The sequence below is a fragment of the Balaenoptera borealis genome (genome assembly GCF_965194805.1).
Source record: "Balaenoptera borealis genome assembly, chromosome: 12".
Lineage (NCBI taxonomy): Eukaryota > Metazoa > Chordata > Mammalia > Artiodactyla > Balaenopteridae > Balaenoptera > Balaenoptera borealis.
The window spans coordinates 69,350,353-69,369,708 of NC_138869.1; the positions used below are offsets into that span (position 1 = coordinate 69,350,353).

Sequence of the window (19,356 nt, forward strand, 5' to 3'; positions counted from 1 at the left end):
AACAACATTGTGAAAATGAGTATACTACCCAAAGCAATCTACAGATTCAATGCAATCCCTATCAAACTACCAATGGCATTTTTCACAGATCTAGAACAAAGAATTTCACAATTTGTATGGAAACACAAAAGACCCCGAATAGCCAAAGCAATCTTGAGAAAGAAAAACAGAGCTGGAGGAATCAGGCTCCCGGACTTCAGACTATACCACAAAGCTACAGTAATCAAGACAGTATGGTACTGGCACAAAAACAGAAATATAGATCAACGGAACAGGATAGAAAGCCCAGATAAACCCACACACATATGGTCACCTTATTTTTGATAAAGGAGGCAAGAATATACAGTGGAGAAAAGACAGCCCCTTCAATAAGTGGTGCTGGGAAAACTGGACAGGTACATGTAAAAGTATGAAATTAGAACACTCCCTAACACCATACACAAAAGTAAACTCAAAATGGATTAGAGACCTAAATGTAAGGCCACACACTATAAAACTCTTGGCGGAAAACATAGGCAGAACACTCTATGACATAAATCACAGCAAGATCCTTTCTGACCCACCTCCTAGAGAAATGGAAATAAAAACAAAAATAAACAAAGGGAACCTAATGAAACTTAAAATCTTTTGCACAGCAAAGGAAAACATAAACAAGATGAAAAGACAACCCCCAGAATGGGAGAAAATATTTGCAAATGTAGCACCAGACAAAGGATTAATCTCCAAAATTTACAAGCAGCTCATGCAGCTCAATATCAAAAAAACAAACAACCCAATCCAAAAATGGGCAGAAGACCCAAATAGATATTTCTCTAAAGAAGATATACAGATTGCCAACAAACAAAAGAAAGAATGCTCAACATCACTAATCATTACAGAAACGCAAATCAAAACTACGATGAGGTATCACCTCCCACCAGTCAAAAAATCTGCAAACAATAAATTCTGGAGAAGGTGTGGAGAAAGGGGAACCCTCTTGCACTATTGGTGGGAATGTAAATTGATACAGCGACTATGGGGAACAGTATGGAGGTTCCTTATAAAACTAAAAATAGAACTACCATACGACCCAGCAATCCCACTACTGGGCGTATACCCTGTGAAAACCATAATTCAAAAAGGTCATGTACCACAATGTTCATTGCAGCTCTGTTTACAATAACCAGGACATGGAAGCAACCTAAGTGTCCATCGACAGATGAATGGATAAAGAAGATGTGGCACATATATACAATGGAATATTACTAAGCCATAAAAAGAAACGAAATTGAGTTATTTGTAGTGAGGTGGATGGACCTAGAGTGAAGTAAGTCAGAAAGAGAAAAACAAATACCATATGCTAACACATATATATGGAATGTAAAAAAAAAAAAAAAAGTTCTGAAGAACCTAGGGGCAGGACAGGAATAAAGCCGTAGACGTAGAGAATGGACTTGAGGACACAGGGAGTGGGAAGGGTAAGCTGGGACAAAGTGAGAGAGTGGCATGGACATATATACACTACCAAATGTAAAACCGATAGCTAGTGGGAAGCAGCCGCATAGCACAGGGAGATCAGCTCGGTGCTTTGTGACCACCTAGAGGGGTGGGATAGGGAGGGGGGGAGGGAGGGAGACGCAAGAAGGAAGAGATATGGGAACATATGTATATGTATAGCTGATTTACTTTGTTATAAAGCAGAAACTAACACACCATTGTAAAGCAATTATACTCCAATAAAGATGTTAAAAACAAAAAAGAAGATAAAGACACCTTCAAACATTCAAAAAACAAACAAAAATACACTATTAGGAAATCAAGCATGGGAGGTACATATTGATAGAAACTTGCAGTAAATGACATTTTCATGATAAAAAAAAAGAATGAAGATAAAGACACCTTCAAACATTCAAAAAACAAACAAAAATACACTATTAGGAAATCAAGCATGGGAGGTATATATTGATAGAAACTTTCATTAAATGACATTTTCATGATAAAAAAAAAAAAAAAGAATCCGTGCTCCCAGTGCAGGGAACATGGTTTCAATCCCTAGTTGGGGAACTAAGATCCCACATGCCACATGGCGTGGCCAAAAACAAAAGAAAACAAAAAACCAAAACCAAAACCAAAAACACAGCAAACTAAGAATAGGATAGCCTTTTTAGGAAATGGTACTGGAACAACTGGTTATCTATATGCAAAAATTATCACCTTGAATCCATACCTTGCAATATATACAAATTCTAATGTATGATTCCATTATATGAAACTCTGGAAAATGCAGACTAAACTATAGTGACAGAAAGCAGATTAGTGTTTACTTGAAGAAGGATGTGTGAGGGTCAGGTGAGAGGGGACACAAAGAGGCACAAAGGAACTTTTGGGGGTGAGGGATAGGTCTATTACCTTGGTTATGATAGTTTCATTTGAAAACATATGTCAAGATGTAATAAATTGTACACTTTAAATGTGTGCAGCTTATGTTAATTGTAGCTCAATACAGTTTTTAAAAATTAATTAATTTATTTTTATTAATTTATTTTTGGCTGAATTGGGTCTTCGTTGCTGCATGCGGACTTTCTCTAGTTGCGGTGAGCCGGGGGCTACTCTTCGTTGCGGTGTGCAGGCTTCTCGTTGCAGTGGCTTCTCTTGTTGCGGACCACAGGCTCTAGGCGCGTGGGCTTCAGTAGCTGTGGCACGTGGGCTCAGTAGTTGTGGCTCACAGACTCTAGAGCACAGGCTCAGTAGTTGTGGTGCACGGGCTTAGTTGCTCTGCGGCATGTGAGATTTTCCTGGACCAGGGCTCAAACCCGTGTCCCCTGCATTGGCAGGCAGATGCTTAACCACTGCACCACCAGGGAAGCCCCTCAATACAGTTTTAAAAAATATGATGAGTAAAGAATGACTCAATAAATATGGATCAATGCATATTTATTTTATAAATGAGTTAATGGAGTTAATGACAGGTGAGTCAATGGGCCAATGCCCAGGGATTGGGAAGGGGGAGACATACAAAGAAAAAGGAACCAAAACTATAGCAGAATCTTGTTGGCCACCATCACATTGCCCAGGCTCAACCTTGCCAGGCTGGCCCAAAGTGCCCTGACCCCACTACTGGCTATTCTTGTGGCTTCAACTAAGTCACTCAACACCTTGGAACCTGAGTCCTTGACTCCAAAATGTAACTAATAATGCCCACCTCATAAATAAGATTATTGTTGATTGAAAGAAATTACATTTATGGGGGATTCCCTGGAGATCCAGTGGTTAGGACCCCGCGCTTTCACTGCCAAGGGCTGGGCTCAATCCCTGTTCGGGGAACTAAGATCCCGCAAGCTGCGCATGGCGTGGCCAAAAAAAAAAAAAAAAAAAAAAAAAATTTATGGGCTTAAGCATTAGGTAAATAATAACATGCTCCATAAACGTAAGGGATTACAAAACAATCTGATTGTTTTTTATTGCAAAAACAAATTACTACCAAGAGTTGGAAAATATACAAAGTCACAAAGAAGAAAATTAAATTACTCATAATCTCACTTTCAGAGGGTATTTTCTTCCTGGCTCTTTCTTACATTGGCTCACTTATTTCTGTGTAGTTACCTGGTTTTCTGCATACATCCCATTTTCCCACCTCCATACCTTTACTTCCGCTGTTCTTCCGCACCTTCCAGAAGCCCATTGGCCTCTTTACGGAGGGCAGAGCAGAGGGCTGCTCTGGAAGGAGTGGAAAACGAGCTTCTGAGACACTGCCTAGTGAAGCCGGCCCTCACCCCATTCCGGGATAAAGATCAGTGGGGTTGAGGCGGAGAGGGACCCCACAGTTCCCGCACCTGCCATTGTGACATCACTGGCAGCCTGAGGAGTGGAGGTTTGGGGCTCCCTCCACTTTGGGGTCCCTACTGGCCAGCCCCTGACAGCACCAGAGGCCTGACTTCAAGGTATTTGCTTCCCCGCAGCTTTCCTTCACCTTCTAAATCTTACCCACACCCAGTCTACTTTCCCTTGTCCTTTAGTCTCCTCCAGGCTCCGGCTCCATCGACAGTGAGCTGGGGATCAAAGTACCTGCCTCTCAGGGTAGATGTGAAGGTCAGTGTCCTGGCCCTTAGCCCTTAGCCTTGTACAGGCAGTAAGTGTTCAAGGAATCGTCTGAACTGATGGGAGAGTACTTGGTAAACTGGAAAGCACAGTCAAATATTAGCTGTTATAATCGGTCCACTCAATTTCCTCAGATCAAGTTCCTTCCAAGTAAAACAAATTCCCCTCGACTCCACCCCCCAAACTGCAAATCCCCATAACCACCCCTCCCTTCTCCAGTCTCAGTCCTAACTTGGCTTTCCTTGCCTATCTGACACAGGCTGTGCTGAAAGTGACCAGCCTTCCATTTAGCTCCTGCCCTCCAACTGGGAAAGTTCACAGGATCCTGGGCTGAGAGATAAGGGGAGTAGCAGGAACTGCGGGTTTCCTCCCCGCTTTCCCTCTAACTCCCAAGTTCAAGGCAAGAAGAGGAAGCTGGGGAAGGGGTCTCAGAGGACAGGCTTCAATAGGGTGTTTGTTCTGATTTGTTGGTGGGCACCACGCTGGTTGAATATCACCCTTAACTACCCCCACCTCCATCTGTTCCAAACTTCTCTCTCCCCATCCCTGAGGGTAGTTCTACATTTGCTTCCAGGTCTGGGGGAAAGTGAAGGGTGTGTGTGTGTGTGTTGTTGAGAGAACAGAGTGACACTAGGCAGACATTCTTTGTGCTGTGGACATCCCCAAATGCCATGGCTCTTTGCTTCCTCCAACCTGCATTTCCTAGGTACCTGCTCTGAACCACTCAGCTGGATGCAAAGAACAGAGATATTCTCCCTGCCTTCAGAATGGAGGCATGCACAGGAGTCACTCAGCTCCTCCTAGGGAAGAGGATCTTGGACATCTTTCCCGAAGAATAGCACAGCACATGTGAATTGTGAAGCAGTGCAATGGTACATGGTAGCTTTGAAGAACTGCAAAATGTTCTAAGAGGCCAGGGGAAAAGAAGGGCAAGGTGGGTGGCAAGAAATGAGTCTGCAGAGGTGGGCAGGGGCCAAATCACAAAAGATATTGGGTACTACTCTAGGGTATTAGAACTTTATTCTGAAAGCTATGGGTAGGAGGAGAACCAGAAGTGTAGCCAGGACACTGGGTTGGGGGCGGGGGGCGGTGGCAGGGAGGGGTCAGTGAAGTCAGGGAGAAGATAAGTGGCCTTTGGATTTGTCAGTGTGCCAGTCACTAGCCATTGATGGGCGGCACTGGAGGCCCACTAGAGGGGACACATAAACCCATAGTGACCCCACAGGACATGGTTTTCTCTGGGCAGGCTCAGCTCTTGTATAGGAGGGGTGAATTCAGGATTGGGATTCTGTAGGGGGGCTGCAGGGGGAGGAGATGGGGACAAGAAATACCAAGTAAATAATGGTGAGTGAGTGAGTGATGAAGTGATGGACGTGGGTTTAGACTTTCACCAGCTTAGATAGAGTTTGGTGGCCAAGAATGGGATAACCATTAAAAAATATACTTTCATGTCCACAGAGCCAGAAGAGCTGGCTATTTACAGCATGGCCAGAGATATGTATTCTTTGCTCAGGGTTCCAAACTCGAATACTGGTGAAAAATCCCTTCTCACTGTGCCTATTTCCCAATCTGTAAAATGAGAGGATTAGATGATCCCTAAAATCCTTCCAGGCCTACCACGTAATGATTCCCTTATAAGGGAACCACTGTTCGCTTATTTTTATCCTCTTCACACCTACTTAAGTGTCATGGCTACCCATACACTCTCAATACATATTCGTGGAGTTCCTGATGACCTCTCTCACAGACACCTGGCAGTGTGCTGGCACATCATCAGTGCCCAACCTGTTGGCTGAGTGATGGTGATTACATGGGGAAGTCTCTCCCTCTGCCTCTTCAGCAACCCTTCATGTCAGGTGTTTGGGGACCAGATGCAAATTCATTCACCACCTCCCTCCCTGACTTCAGTTTCTGCTTGCTCTGGTCCATCTTACACTCTAAAGTGACCAGGAGAGAATACTACTAAGTGGGTGAGAAGGCAGGTTCTGGAGTCAGACCCCTTGGGTTTGACTACAGTTCTTCCATTTATTACCTGTGTGACCTTGGATGTATTACTTAACTTCTGTATTTTCTTCTAAAAGCTTTATGACTCATTTTACACATTTGCGAGTTTATTTTCATTGTATGGTGTGAGGTAGGGATCTAAATTTATTTTTTTCCATTTGTCTAGCCAATTGTTCCAACACCATTTACTGAAGGACCAATCCTTTCCCCACTCGGGTGCGTGTCTCCTCTGGCTCTTACCATATTCCCACATACGCATAGGTCTGTTTCTTGGTCCCCTGTTCTATTCCGTTTCCTAATTCACTTCTCTATCTAGCTATTCCCATTTATCACATTGCTTCAGTTACTTTATCTTTAAAGTCTTGATACTGATAGAACACAGGACTTCCCTGTAGTCCTGTGTTTTTCCTTGTAGTTTTTCAAAACTGTCTTAGACATCCTTGGCACTCTACCTTGTGATTTTTAGAATTAGTTTCTCCAATTCTTTTAAAAAGTAGTTTGCTTCCCTAGGCTGCCATTTCCTTTACCATCACGAAGGTGATGACCAAAGGTCCTATGTGTCACAAGGATGGCAAAGATGAAATTGTAAAGCAGTGAACACACCTCCTGGCATAAGGGCCTGGAACAACAACCCAGGAGCGCTCAGTAGAGAGTAGTATCATCTTCCCCAAATGCCCAACCTAATGTAGTCACTGCTGTTTTAAAACCTTTGTTGGCTTCCCAGTCATGCGGAGTAAAGTTCAAACAGCCAGCCAAGCCACCTGACCCCAGCTGACCTTTCCCGTGGCACCTCCTGGCTCTCCCTCCTCCCTCCCCATCACGGCTATCACGTTCCAGCCCCTACAAACTCGCTGTTACCCGAGCACAGCGCCCTTGCACATGCTGTCCCCTTGGTCGAGAATTCCGTCACCCTTCATGAATCCTCTCAGATGGTGGCTCCACTGGGATGGAGTTAGTCACTCTCTCTGCCTTCTTTTTATTGCATTTGTCACTTTGCATTGTGATTGTGTCTGTTGTGACTTATTTAGTGAACTCAGCACCGTCCTTGGCATTTCCCAAACAGGTGTTCACTCACAGCCACTATTTAATGATCACACACCAACTCTGGCATCACATACACTCCTTCACTTATTTAACGCTCATGACGACCCCACAAAGTAGACTTCTCCCCCAATGAATAGGAAGGAACACAGACGGTAACTTGCCCAAGATCACAGAGCTTGTCAATGGCTGAGCGGAGACCTGAACCCTGGTCTAATTCCAATGCTCACACCTTCTATTATAGCAGGCAGCCTGCCCTATCCTCCCTCCCTTTTCTGAATCCCTTACTCATTCCACCCTTCCATGGTCCCCCTGCCCAAGCTCTCTCCCTCGGCCCCTCTCACCCCACCCCCAATGGCTTACCTACCCAGGCTGTCTTATCTTCCACTGCATGCCATCTGTCACCCAAGCAGGTGCCTCCGTGAGGACTGCATGTCCTGGGTTGAGCACATTGCTGGAATTCAGGTCATAGAACATGGAGCCTCATGGCTGCATCGCAGATGCTGAGATGTTAGCTGGGTGTCACAAGACCAAGGAGATAAAAGAAACCTTTCACACCTCGAATGTGTCTGAAACCACAAAGCAAACAAGTCCATGGTTTATAATAACAGGGTTTCTTCAGCACGGTTATCAGGTCTCCAGAGAGGATGGGAGCCAGCCTGACTGGGGTTTGGGCAGGAATTCTGCCAACTCAATCTGGCTTGAGTTGGTCCAAGCTGCCACCTCAGAATAACAAAGGGCGTAGGAAGTGCAATGCATGTCGCAGCACTGTCCCCGGTGCTGGTTTCAGCAATGTCAGAGTGGCATTCGTGTTCTTTGGACTGATTTCCTCTGGTCACTCATGCTCAAAGTTTTGGGGCCTTTTGAGATTTCTCTCCCACTCGCCCTCCCTCCTGCCACAAGTCCTGCAGACTATTAGGAGACTGGGCTGCAGCATGGTAATCCCAAAGTTTGCATTTACCCTGGGAATGAAGAACAATCAACATGTAGTGAATGTGATGGGGATGGGTCACCTTTAGAATGGCCCATCATGATCTGATGTGGGCGAGTGAAGAGTTTCCGGAACCCCAGATCCCAATTAGAGGTGGCCATTTGGTGGTTTCCTGCATGTATCACTTGCATCGGCGTTCATAAGCTCACAGCCTCATTACACACGCTAAATCTGGCAAAAGAATCCTTTGATAAACGAAGGGACGGTGATCATCATGGGATAAAAGAGGTCTGCAGAGTCAGAATTTTAGGAGGAAAGGGTGCTCTGACCAGTTGATTGGGAATTTGCCCTGGGGCTGAATGAAGTGGTGATGCCACCAGAGTCCCAGAGAGGCCAGGGGCCCTCAGTGGATGAACGTGTTTATCTGATTGTGATACACTCTTTATTCTTTCTTCTCCAGCCCTCTCTCCATCCCCAGGTCCACTCCTTGAGTCCGTAAGGCCTGGCATCACAAGTTTCCAGGTGGCTCCTTTCCAACCTCTCCTGCCTCCTCTTCAAACATGGCTGATTCTACACGACTGCCCTGCTCAAGAGCACTTCACATGTATGCAGCCAAACTCCTTGGCCTGGCTTTTGGGGCTTTCCCTAAATTGGCCTCATCATGCTTTATTTTTCAGCCCATAATGCTTGTCATCTGTCTTCGGCCGGAGGGGCACAGCTCACTTGATGTTGCTCTCGCCCTGGCGATGCCCTGCCTGTTCTCTGCCTGCAAGTCCTACCAGCATGCATCTTCAAAACGCCGCTCCAGCCCTTCCTGACTCCACCATGCCCAACTTCTGCTTCCACACAGGAGGGCACCCCTTGTTGTGCTCCCTTGTTGTCCTGGATGTGGCTCACCTCTGTCCCCTCACGCCCCTCTGGGCTCCTAGTGAAGCACTGGGTGTCTGCGGGGGGCTCCCTGGCACTGACTCTCACTACCTGCCTGGGCTTCACTTCATTCCTTACTTGAATTCTCTGAACAGCAAATCTTCCATGCGGCCACCTCTGACCTCTGGGGCAACTCTCAAGAGTCCAGCAGAGGGTGGTGGTAAAATCAAAAGAAGACTGATGAGAAGGACTCGAGGAAAACTTTTAGAAAGAAACCAGACACTAAGCAGGGATGTGTGTGAAATACTGGTTTTTATTGGTTGGCACAATATTACAACCTACAGTTCCAATGCCCTTCCCTCCCACACAGTTCAAGTGGAAAGAAACTGATTAACACATAGAAAGGAACAGCACACTCACAGGTTTAAGCATTTGTTTTTATAAAAAGGAGTCGGATATAGGGGTGGTGGGATTTTAGGGATAGTACCAGAGCTCCAGCTAGACTATGGGGGAGGGCTTTGCTGTCCTCTGCTGCCGGCGCACATGAGGGGATGCTTTAGTAAGGGGATGGTTACACATGGCTGGCTGGCTATTAAAGGGGGGAAAGGGGGACTTGCATCTGCTGTGCACCTGTCTCAGACCCAAACCTGGACTTTCTTTTCAGCCCTCCTCCACAACCCGCCTGCCCCCACGGGAAAGAGAGGTATGAAGGAAGCCTAAGAACAGCCTCCTAGAGAAAGGGATGCAGGAAAACTCAGTTTCCTTCCACTTCCTCTGGACCCATTCTGCTCCCCTCAGCTCCTAAGAGCACTGAGAGACTGGGGAAGAAGCCAGGCCTGGGCAGGCGGCTCCAAGTGGGCAGGGAGGAAAACTCGCTTTTCCATACAATACCAAGCAAGGTTGTTTTGCAAACGAAAAAATGGAAAACAAGACCATGCACCCCTGGGTCAGGAGCTCCTACGTCCTGGAGCACATTTGGATAGGGGTAAGGGCGACGTTATTCCAAACCCCAGTTGTGGAAGGTCCCAAGAGGTTAAGGGACCATAACCAACCCCTCCTCCCACACGAGCGCCTTTCCTTGGATTCCCTGGGGTTTTGTTGAGCTCATCTGGGGTTATTCTGCTACCCTCTCCAAGGATGAGTACTCAGCCCATTGGCCACTCCACTTTCTACCCTTTCTACAAATATACAGCACACTGCCTAAACAGGTGATCCATTCTCACTCTGCAGAATGGTCACCAAGGAACCAGGTGACCTAGGGGTGGAAAGGCTAAGTTGTTCGCTTTTCTGGGTGGTCCTGATGGAAGGGGACAGCAGCGGAGTTCCGGTGGAATCAGAATAGTCTGGTTTGAGTCTGTGAGATCCCCAGGGGACTGGTCCCTGGGTACAGGGGCCCCTGGCTCTCTGTCTCAGTTCTGGAGACTTGGTCATTTAGGCCTCAGCTAAAACATGAGGGGAGAGGGACAAAGACTTTGTCCTTCAGAAAAAGTTAAACTCAATACATCTTGGCTACTTTACCTCCATCCAAAGGGTTCCCTGGAAACACCTGTTGAACTTGGCCAAAGGGAGACTGCACCTGCGTGATACACTTGCGAAGACAGGGTTTGGAAGCACCTCTAGTTCATCTGTTTCAGAACTGGAATGGTCCCAGGGAGTTTAACCCTTCTGGTGCTGATGGTAGATGAGTGGAGTGGAGGTGAGCAGAGTTAGGAAACCCCTCAAATACGCCTTATGCTGTTTGGAGATCATACCCTGTAGCTCAGCAAATAGAGCTGGGGCCTCACTGCTTCTTCCTTAGAGCCCATCCCCTACCAAGGTGATTGGGTAGGATGGGAAAAAGGTCCTTGAAATAAAGACTGGACTCTTTATACAAAGTCAAGTATAAAGATGCTACTAATGGGCTTCCACGTCCTCCCTCTGAAACACTTGGGTAGGCCAGAGATACCTGCTTTACTTTTACAACATCCTCAAATGCTCCTACTTTCTTAAACACATGGTATACACTGGTAGTTATCGTTAAGATAGATGCACTAACTGACATTTTATTTTAACCACCAACTTTTTCTTCAATTATAAATCAGTTTGAATGTTTTCAGACCATGAGACAATAAAAACAGACCTGACATTTGTAAAACTGCACCCCCACAGTGTCTCTTTTATAATAGAGTGGACCAACTGGTTTTCTAACTACAAAATGCAACACTATGCAACTGCTGGGCCCTAGACTCCCTCGTGAATCTGTGCCCTGAGCAGCACATCTACGTCCATGAACGGGTGAGTGAAAGGGTGACGTTCTCAGAGGTGAAACCAAACTGGATTTTGTAGGAGAGAATCCCTTTGGATTCTGAGCAAAAAATGCTCTCAGTCACGTGGGAGGAGGCAAAAGGGCAGGTTTGTGTCTGCGGTGCGCAGGCTCATATCAGTATTACTTCCTGTAAGGACTTGCAGTCAACCTCAATGGAGAAATGACTTCCTGAAGGTGAGCCACTCCACCCCACTCTACAGACAGGGGAGTCCAGTCTCAAGGCACAGCATCGGGAATGGGTATCTTGCTTTCTTCCTGAGAAGTTCCAAAGACTTAAGATTTTGATCTTAATGCCTGACTGGGGCCTCAAGCCCCGAAGAGTGATTTTACTGTATTGTTGAAATGTTCCCTGAAAGGCGCATCCCATGGATAATGTCCACAGACGGTGAGCAATTTAGTAGGTAATTGTTCCAGAACCAGAATTTATGTTCCCCAACTCAAATATTAATAGAATCTTCACATCTGGCCTGGCTGCAGTGGGGGTGGAAGGACAGGCAGCACATCAAAATAGTGATGAACCTGGAAAATGACAAGGCTGCTGCTTTTGTATCTTTTAAAGCCTATCTCCAGGGGGTTAAATGCCTTTTTTTTTTGGCTGTTCTAGTGGCCCCTGTTTGGGGTTAAGAACTGGGAATGTAAACTGAAGGAAACCTATTTAATTAAACAACCTAATTGCTGGAGGAACAGAAGCAATGACTCGCCACCTTCTAGATATTAATCTTGCTTTTTCAGCCAAAAGCACTTCCTTCTTCCGCAGAGGCCCTCCTGCTGTGCTCAATTCTGAGTTAAGGAGGCTTTCCTTTGTGCTCCCCTTGCCAGGTGGACAGTCTCATTTTCTAGGACAAGCTCAGGCTCACAGATCATCACTATCAACAAAGATTTAGGGGTGAAACATGCCCTTTTCACTTCAAAAGCTTCATGTAGCAGACACACAAAATCAAATCACGTGACTGCCAGCCTCAGCTCAAGGAATCTGTTAGAATCAACACCAAATGGGATTCTTTATTTCTCTTTTTATTTATTAATTTTTAAGGGGATTAGGAGGACAAACTATTGGATTACTCTGAAGGTGAGAGGTATCATTTTTTAAATGTCTTGATTAGGCTTTACCCATCCCTGAAAGGTTATCAAGCTAATGCAAAAACATTGTCGAAGTGTGAAGCTGCCTTTTCAGAGACAGGAGTGGAAGGCTCCTGGCTTCCAAAGGAGAGCCTGCCTAAAAGCAGGTTCCCAGGGCCTGTGATGACCTCAAGTCAACCTGATGTAGTATATTCTATAGATTGCAGTATTTAGCAATTCACAATTTACTTGATAATCTCAAATGTCTTACTGCTTTCGGTGACATGTCGGGTGACGTGGAATACACAGCTCTTCTGGATGGTGTGGTCTCTGTTGCAAGCTCACCCCAGAGTGCAGAGGCTGACTCTGGGGTGCTTTCCCACCTACCCCAAGTGAGGGGGGGGGGTGCCCTGATGGAGCAAGGCTGACGCCACTAAGGTCGACAGCTGCAGAGCCTTGGGGAAATAGGTTCCATCCCAGCAGTGCTCAGAAGAAACGACCGCCACCCCAACTGGGCAGTATAAACTGCACAGCCTCAGGTCTGACTTCTTTTAGAGTCTTCAAGAATAAGAACTCAAAGAGCCATCTGCATTATTTAATCACCATTAAACAATCTCCTCTCCCTAGAAATGCTTGAGTTGACTATCCTGCATGTCTCCTATTTTTTGTAAAGATGTGGATGTGAAATGCAGGTGGGACCAGGATGGAGCTATATTATCAAACTCTCATTTCTCTTTAAGCAAAAATTCATCCCACTGTGGAGATTTCTCCAGGTATTTCTTCTAATGCTAAATTCACTCTCAACTAGGATGGGCTTAGAGAACACTTCAGAAATATTAAAAATCATACAGTTGTGACAAAAATCACATTGTGGTTATTAAATCCTTTTTGTAAATGAAAAAAATATGGCTCAGGCTAAGCTGTTTTAAAAAAAAGATCAGGTGGGGAGATCAACAAAGGTATTAACACAGCACTAGACGGAAATGACAAATATGTTAAGTACAAGGTGTGAAACACACATCCATGTCCATCAGAAGACCGATTACTCCCCTCTGTTGAAGAGGTTTAGAAGAAGCCCCCAATGAGCACTGTACGTGGAGAAGAGAAAGGGGAAGCAGAAGGAGGAAGTGTGGTTCTATGGGGAACTTCTTCCTCCTCGAATTCTAAAAACAAAAGGTGACTTTTTTTTCTTCTAAGCAAGTCTAAGAGACTTTACATGGGCTGACTCCTAACACTGAAACAGAAAATATTTCTCTGCCATGAAGGAACTTGACTATGTAGCAAGAGTGTACAAAAAACTGCAAACACTCTCAGAGGGCAGTGACCCACTCTGCTCCCCAGAGGCTGCGGGAAGCAAGGCCTCCAGTGCCTTGCTTTCCACAGCACTGGCAACGCAATGCAGAGGGCGGAAATCCTGCAGCGAAGCCACCTTCTAGGCCTTGCTCAGCCTTAGCGGGGTGATACTCCCACACTCTCTGATCCCTCCAGATGGCCTCAGCTCAGACTCAGCAGTGAGGGAACCCTCTCCTCGCAGGGCAGATGGGGCAGCAGACACTTGTAAAAATAAAACAGTCAATTCAGTAACTTTTCCATCCTGTTATGTTTACCATGAGAAAAAACAAGACTCCTCTTTCACGGGCTGCACTGTTCTGAGAGGCTACCAGAAAACCTAACGCGGCTGACTCCTGGTAGTCCTCTTTCTCTCTTACACACACACACACACACACACACACACACACACACTCACTCACTCACACAAAGTCCTGGTCCAAAAAAAATGGCATGATCTCACTGTTGTTTCCCCAAGGGCTGCAATTTATAAACCAAAAACAAATTTTAATTAAAAAAAAAAGCCATTGCTATCTTTCTCCATCCTGAGTATGGAGGACTCTGATGGGCACTCTGGTAATAACCAGAATCTAAGACATGCCCGTTCACTGGGAGAAAGAGACTTTATATCTGCCCTGAACACAGGAACCTGTTTCTGCCAAGCCTGAATAAGGCGAGTACTTGCAGAATTAATGGCAAATCAGTGTCGTCGAAATATTCTGCAAGTAGGGTAAACTTTGAGCTTTCCTCTGTTTTTCCTTGCTTTCTTTGGGGGAGATAGAAAGGTTACTGCAACCATACGTTTAAGTAATGTAGCACAAAAGGGCTGTGACTACACGTCAGGAGATAGCCATGGTGTTTATGGTGCCAGGGAGGGAAAAACACCAACCCCTGCTCACCAGAATCCCAGTGCAACAGATAACTGCACCAGTTTCAACAATTCTGGTGTTGGACAAAGCCTCCTTTTGTCAGTTAAGGAAGCATCAGCACAACCTCGCCAGTTAACTGCATTAATGGGATCCATTCATGTCACTGACAAATACTTCTTGGCACAGTTCACTTTCCTGACCCAAAGACGCCAACAACAATCCAAACAGGACTTTGTAGGGTAGTGTATTATTATACCAGCCCAGTGAAAGCATCTTCAGATCACTCAAAACTGCACAAATTACTATTAACAATGCAGTTCCTATTTCAAGAGTACTAATCGTTTTCCTGCAAAGCTCTTTCAATCTATGTCATAAAGGTAGAATTTATTTCGAAGATTCTGTTTTGGGGACTCCATTTAGTGCTGAGCTGAACTGATTTTATTGTCCCCTTTATTTATTTGCACAGAACCTCAGAATGCTCTAAATCAGGTAATAAGCAGCAGTGTGTTCGTTTTTAAGTAGGACACATGAACAGTGAGTTGGCATTTAGATTCAAATCCCATGGTGCTTTCTATCCACTGGGACCCTTACTTAGGGACAGGATTCCTTTCCCAGAGGTAGAGCGGTATCCTAAGGAAACTGCCGGCACTGCTTTTTGGCTCTGTGTTTTTAAGACTGGGAGATAATATGCAAACCGAGAATAGATAGCAAAAATTTAAGTTCATCAACTGATGTCCCCTAAAACACTGAACATTAAATGACACAGGCCTACCAGATACTACATTTCTTTTAGTGGGAGGGAAGAGCAAAAGCTTTTCAAAGTTTGAGTATTTATTAGAATTTTTAAATAAAGAGAACTACGATTTTAATTTCACATCTTGGCTATGTTTTGACAAAGGAGATGCCACTAAGAGTATAGCAACAAACTCCTGTCCCAAGCCAGGGATTGATCAGTGCCCCCCACCCCCAGCCCCGGTCTCAAGACCCTTTTCTGCATACTTCTCAACTAAACAACACAATTGGCAAATGAAGCCAGCATCAAACCTGTATCAAAAACCAACAAGACAGTTTGCAGGGAGCCAATGCATTATGTTGCTGTTCTAATAAATGATTAAGCATTCTCCCATACCACTTCTCAGCGGACGATGGACCTTTCACATCCCAGTGGGAGACATATTTAATATTTCTGAGCATGCTCCATGGTGCAATTACAAGTGCTATAACATTACAAAGACAAGCAAACATCTGAATTTTCCTCCTGTGTACTTTTCAGGAACGTAACATGGTTACCCAGAACGGGGACAGGACTGTACAGCTGCACTTGCCAAGTACAGCTGGATGCTTCAGAGCACAAGGACAATATCCAGTTCAGCACGGTGTAAGGCATGGATGCACAGGGGGAGAGGCCTTTGTCGGCGGTAAGTAGCATTACGGAAAAAACTCCAAACCAGCAGGATAGAAACAGTGCTCGACGCTCCAGTTTTTTAGATAGTAATCCCAAGAATCCAGTTCAAATCCCTATAGTCAACATGTAGGGAGGAATTCAATTTCTAGCATTGTTTCTCCAGATCTGAGCTGAGGCCATTTGCTCCTGGCTTGGTAATAAAAAAGAAAATAGGTTTCTTCCTGTTTCTTTCTTGGCATGGAAACACAGCTTCGAGAAGAGAAGGCCATGAGTCCTGGGAGCACTATGAAGGTAGCTAAACTCTTCCCATACCCTATATAACTACAGTCGATGACTGGGGAAAAGAGAGAGGACAGGGAACTTTACCTAGCCACTGGCATCAGAAACAAAAAAGTAAATTAATTGTGAGGCTCTCCACTTCAGAAACACCCTGAATTTAAAAAACAAAACTTTGAAAAATTAAACAGTTAAATCCCTCTTCTAAAAGTCATTTATTTACATATTATATGCCCAGTATATAATGTGTAGATAAATGTATCCTGCAGTGAAAGTGACCAACCTACTGGACTTAACAGCACATTACAGGACAAACTGTTGAAGGATTTCATCTCACATCGGTATCTTTTAATAAAAAAAAAAAATCTGGCCAGGGCTGGGATGAAACAAACAGGAACACTTCAGAATCCAAGGCAGAAGGAAGGCTGTTTGCCTCTTTAGAGAATTGTAGGGGTGTGAAAAGGGAGAGACAGATCATGCACAAAAGTACTGACAAATTACACACCCACCCCCCACCCCCTCAATAAAAAGAGAAGAAAAAGCCCCATCACTTAACACCAAACAGCAACATTATCAATAAACCCTTTCTCTGCTGCCCATCATGCCTTATTTGAAAGAGGAGGCCTGTGAGGAGAGGTGAAAGAGCAAGGGTGAGAGGGAAGACCTGCACTTCAGTCTAGTTTCCAATTTCCATTTCTCTTATAGGAAATCTTCAGTCATCTGATGCCTGGCATCGAGCTCTGAGCAGAAACTGAGTAAGTGGTGGCCACGAGCGGGGTGCCATTGTTGGCTGAGTAGCCTTGCCTCAACGTTTCAAAATACGATGCTTGCACCGGTTTGTGATACTGCAGCACTTTTATGGCATCTTCTATTTTAAACCATTCCCGCTTCCTTCCTGTCGAGGCAGAGAGAAAAAGAAATTAGTACAAAAGGAAAGCAGCAGGTTTCTGACCCTAAAACTTTTGAGAAAATGTAGAAAAAAACATGGAAGCAATGGTTATCAATGTTTCTCTTTTCTTTTTTAAATTGAAGTATAACTGACCTACAACACTATGTTAGTTCCAGGCGTACAACATAGTGATTTGATATTTCTACACATTACAAAATGACCACGATGGTTATCAACATTTAAAAAACATGTAAATCTATTTTTCCTTATTTTCTTTTCTTACAAGGGTGATGCAAGCACACTTTATATGCTTCAAATATTACACAAATGCCTAATGCAGAAAACAGGTAAGAAACCTGAAAACTGAAGAGCTGAAAGTAATTGTGTGAAACCTGCCCTCTAAAGAGAACCACTGCTAGTGATTTCCTCTTGAGCTCCTGGGCCTCTGAGCCTTCCTCGGCTTGTACATAAGTGCCTGAAGCCCACCAGCATCCCCATCTCCTGAAAAAATAGACATGAGCATCAGCTTCCAGAATTACCAGGATGGCTGACTTGTAATCAGTTATTTATTTTAAAATTTTTGTATAAAGTGATATATCTACAAAAAAGAAAATATTTTCTCAAAAAGAGGAAAATATAATCTCAACACAATTATTAACTTTTCAGTGTATTTAAATTTTTTTTTCAAATGCATGTTTTAAAATCCTCCATTATTTTTTCTCTTACAAAAATAACAAAAGATCATTGGTTAAAACTGGGAAAACAGAAGAAAGCATAAATAAGATAATTACCTGTAATCTTATAAACCAGAAGTAACTACTCTTAATACCTTAGTGCATTTGCTTTTCTTTCATCTTATTTGAAAAAGACACAGTTATTTGAGCAACTATAATTGGGATCATGCTTTAAGGTGCTCGGAATCCTCAGAGGCCCTGATGCAGTGCTGTTGTAAGGAACATGGACACTGAAGCTAGTATGCTGGGCTCCAATCACATCAATGGCTCTAATGAGCTGCACAGCTTTGGGCAAGTTACTGAACCTCTCTGTGCCCCACTTTCTTCATCTATAAAATAGAGATAATAAATAGTGCCTATCTCTCAAGTCTGTTGTGAGAGCTAATATGTAAAGCATTTGAACAATACCTGGGACAGAGTACATGCTGTAAGAGTTTGCTTTACTATTACTGTTGTTGTTGTTGCTTCTTTTCCGCTTCACATTGTTTCTTTTTTTCTTTTTTCTTTTTTTTTTTAAATTTTATTTATTTATTTATTTATTTATGGCTGTGTTGGGTCTTCGTTTCTGTGCGAGGGCTTTCTCTAGTTGCAGCAAGTGGGGGCCACTCTTCATCGCGGTGCGCGGGGCTCTCACTATCGCGGCCTCTCTTGTTGCGGAGCACAGGCTCCAGACGCGCAGGCTCAGTAATTGTGGCTCACGGGCCTAGTTGCTCCGCGGCATGTGGGATCTTCCCAGACCAGGGCTCGAACCCGCGTCCCCTGCATTGGCAGGCAGATTCTCAACCACTGCGCCACCAGGGAAGCCCCACATTGTTTCTTAAGCATTCTTCTCTGTTGTAAAAGTATGACATTTAATGGTTGCATTACATCGTAATATCTAGCATGGATGTAATGTCATTCACTTAACCATTTCCCTATCATTGGACATCAACAGTCTGCAATTTTAGTTATTAAAAATAATGCTACACTTTAAAAAAAATCTGAACACTATAGGGCTTGTGATACTATCAAACAGCTTTCCAGAAGGATGTACCGATCCCCAATCCTGCTTTCGTGTGTTGGAATGTCAGTCTTACCACACTCCTGCCAGCGCTGTTAACTTTTGTTTGTCATTGCCAATTCTTTAGGTGAAAACCAGTACCTCATCTTTGTTTTCACTTCAAATTCATATTTTAATGTAGTTCTAATTAGTGTATATACAATTCTATACCCTGTTTTCAGTCACCAACACGATCTCATAAGCACTTTCCCATGGTGTAGAGCTTTCGTAAGTATGCGTTTAACAGCTGCCTAACGTTCCATCAGATGAATGGACCTTAGATCACTTAACATTTGCTGACCTGTACATTTTAAGACTCAATTTTTCATCTGAAAAAGGCTCATCTGAAGGAAGGCTCATAGGCTTATTCCCATATTTCAGATTGTTTCATCAGGGTCAATTCTCAGCAGTGGGAGTACAGGTGAAAGGCTTGTTTGGATATTAATAGAGCAATGGTACCTTAAAAATTAGCATCACAAGTGTGTGACTCCCACCCGACAGAGTACTCTGAGGACAGGGCCAGCCACACCA

The 19,356-nt window shown here is 44.3% G+C and overlaps 1 protein-coding gene and 1 long non-coding RNA gene across 3 annotated transcripts in view; one reads left to right on the forward strand and one right to left on the reverse strand.

The window, feature by feature from the left end:
- Positions 1 to 16,667, forward strand: part of LOC309607063 — a 29,240-nt gene extending 12,573 nt beyond the window's left edge. The window contains exon 2 of the long non-coding RNA XR_014232228.1: positions 15,756 to 16,667. This is a non-coding gene — a long non-coding RNA (uncharacterized lncRNA). The remainder of the gene's footprint in view (positions 1 to 15,755) is intronic.
- Positions 9,214 to 19,356, reverse strand: part of NUDT3 (nudix hydrolase 3) — a 121,315-nt gene continuing 111,172 nt past the window's right edge. For both annotated transcript variants that reach the window (XM_082345156.1, XM_082345157.1), the window contains one exon: positions 9,214 to 17,058. In XM_082345156.1, the coding sequence (XP_082201282.1) occupies positions 16,880 to 17,058 (179 nt within the window). In that variant the 3' untranslated portion in view covers positions 9,214 to 16,879. The remainder of the gene's footprint in view (positions 17,059 to 19,356) is intronic.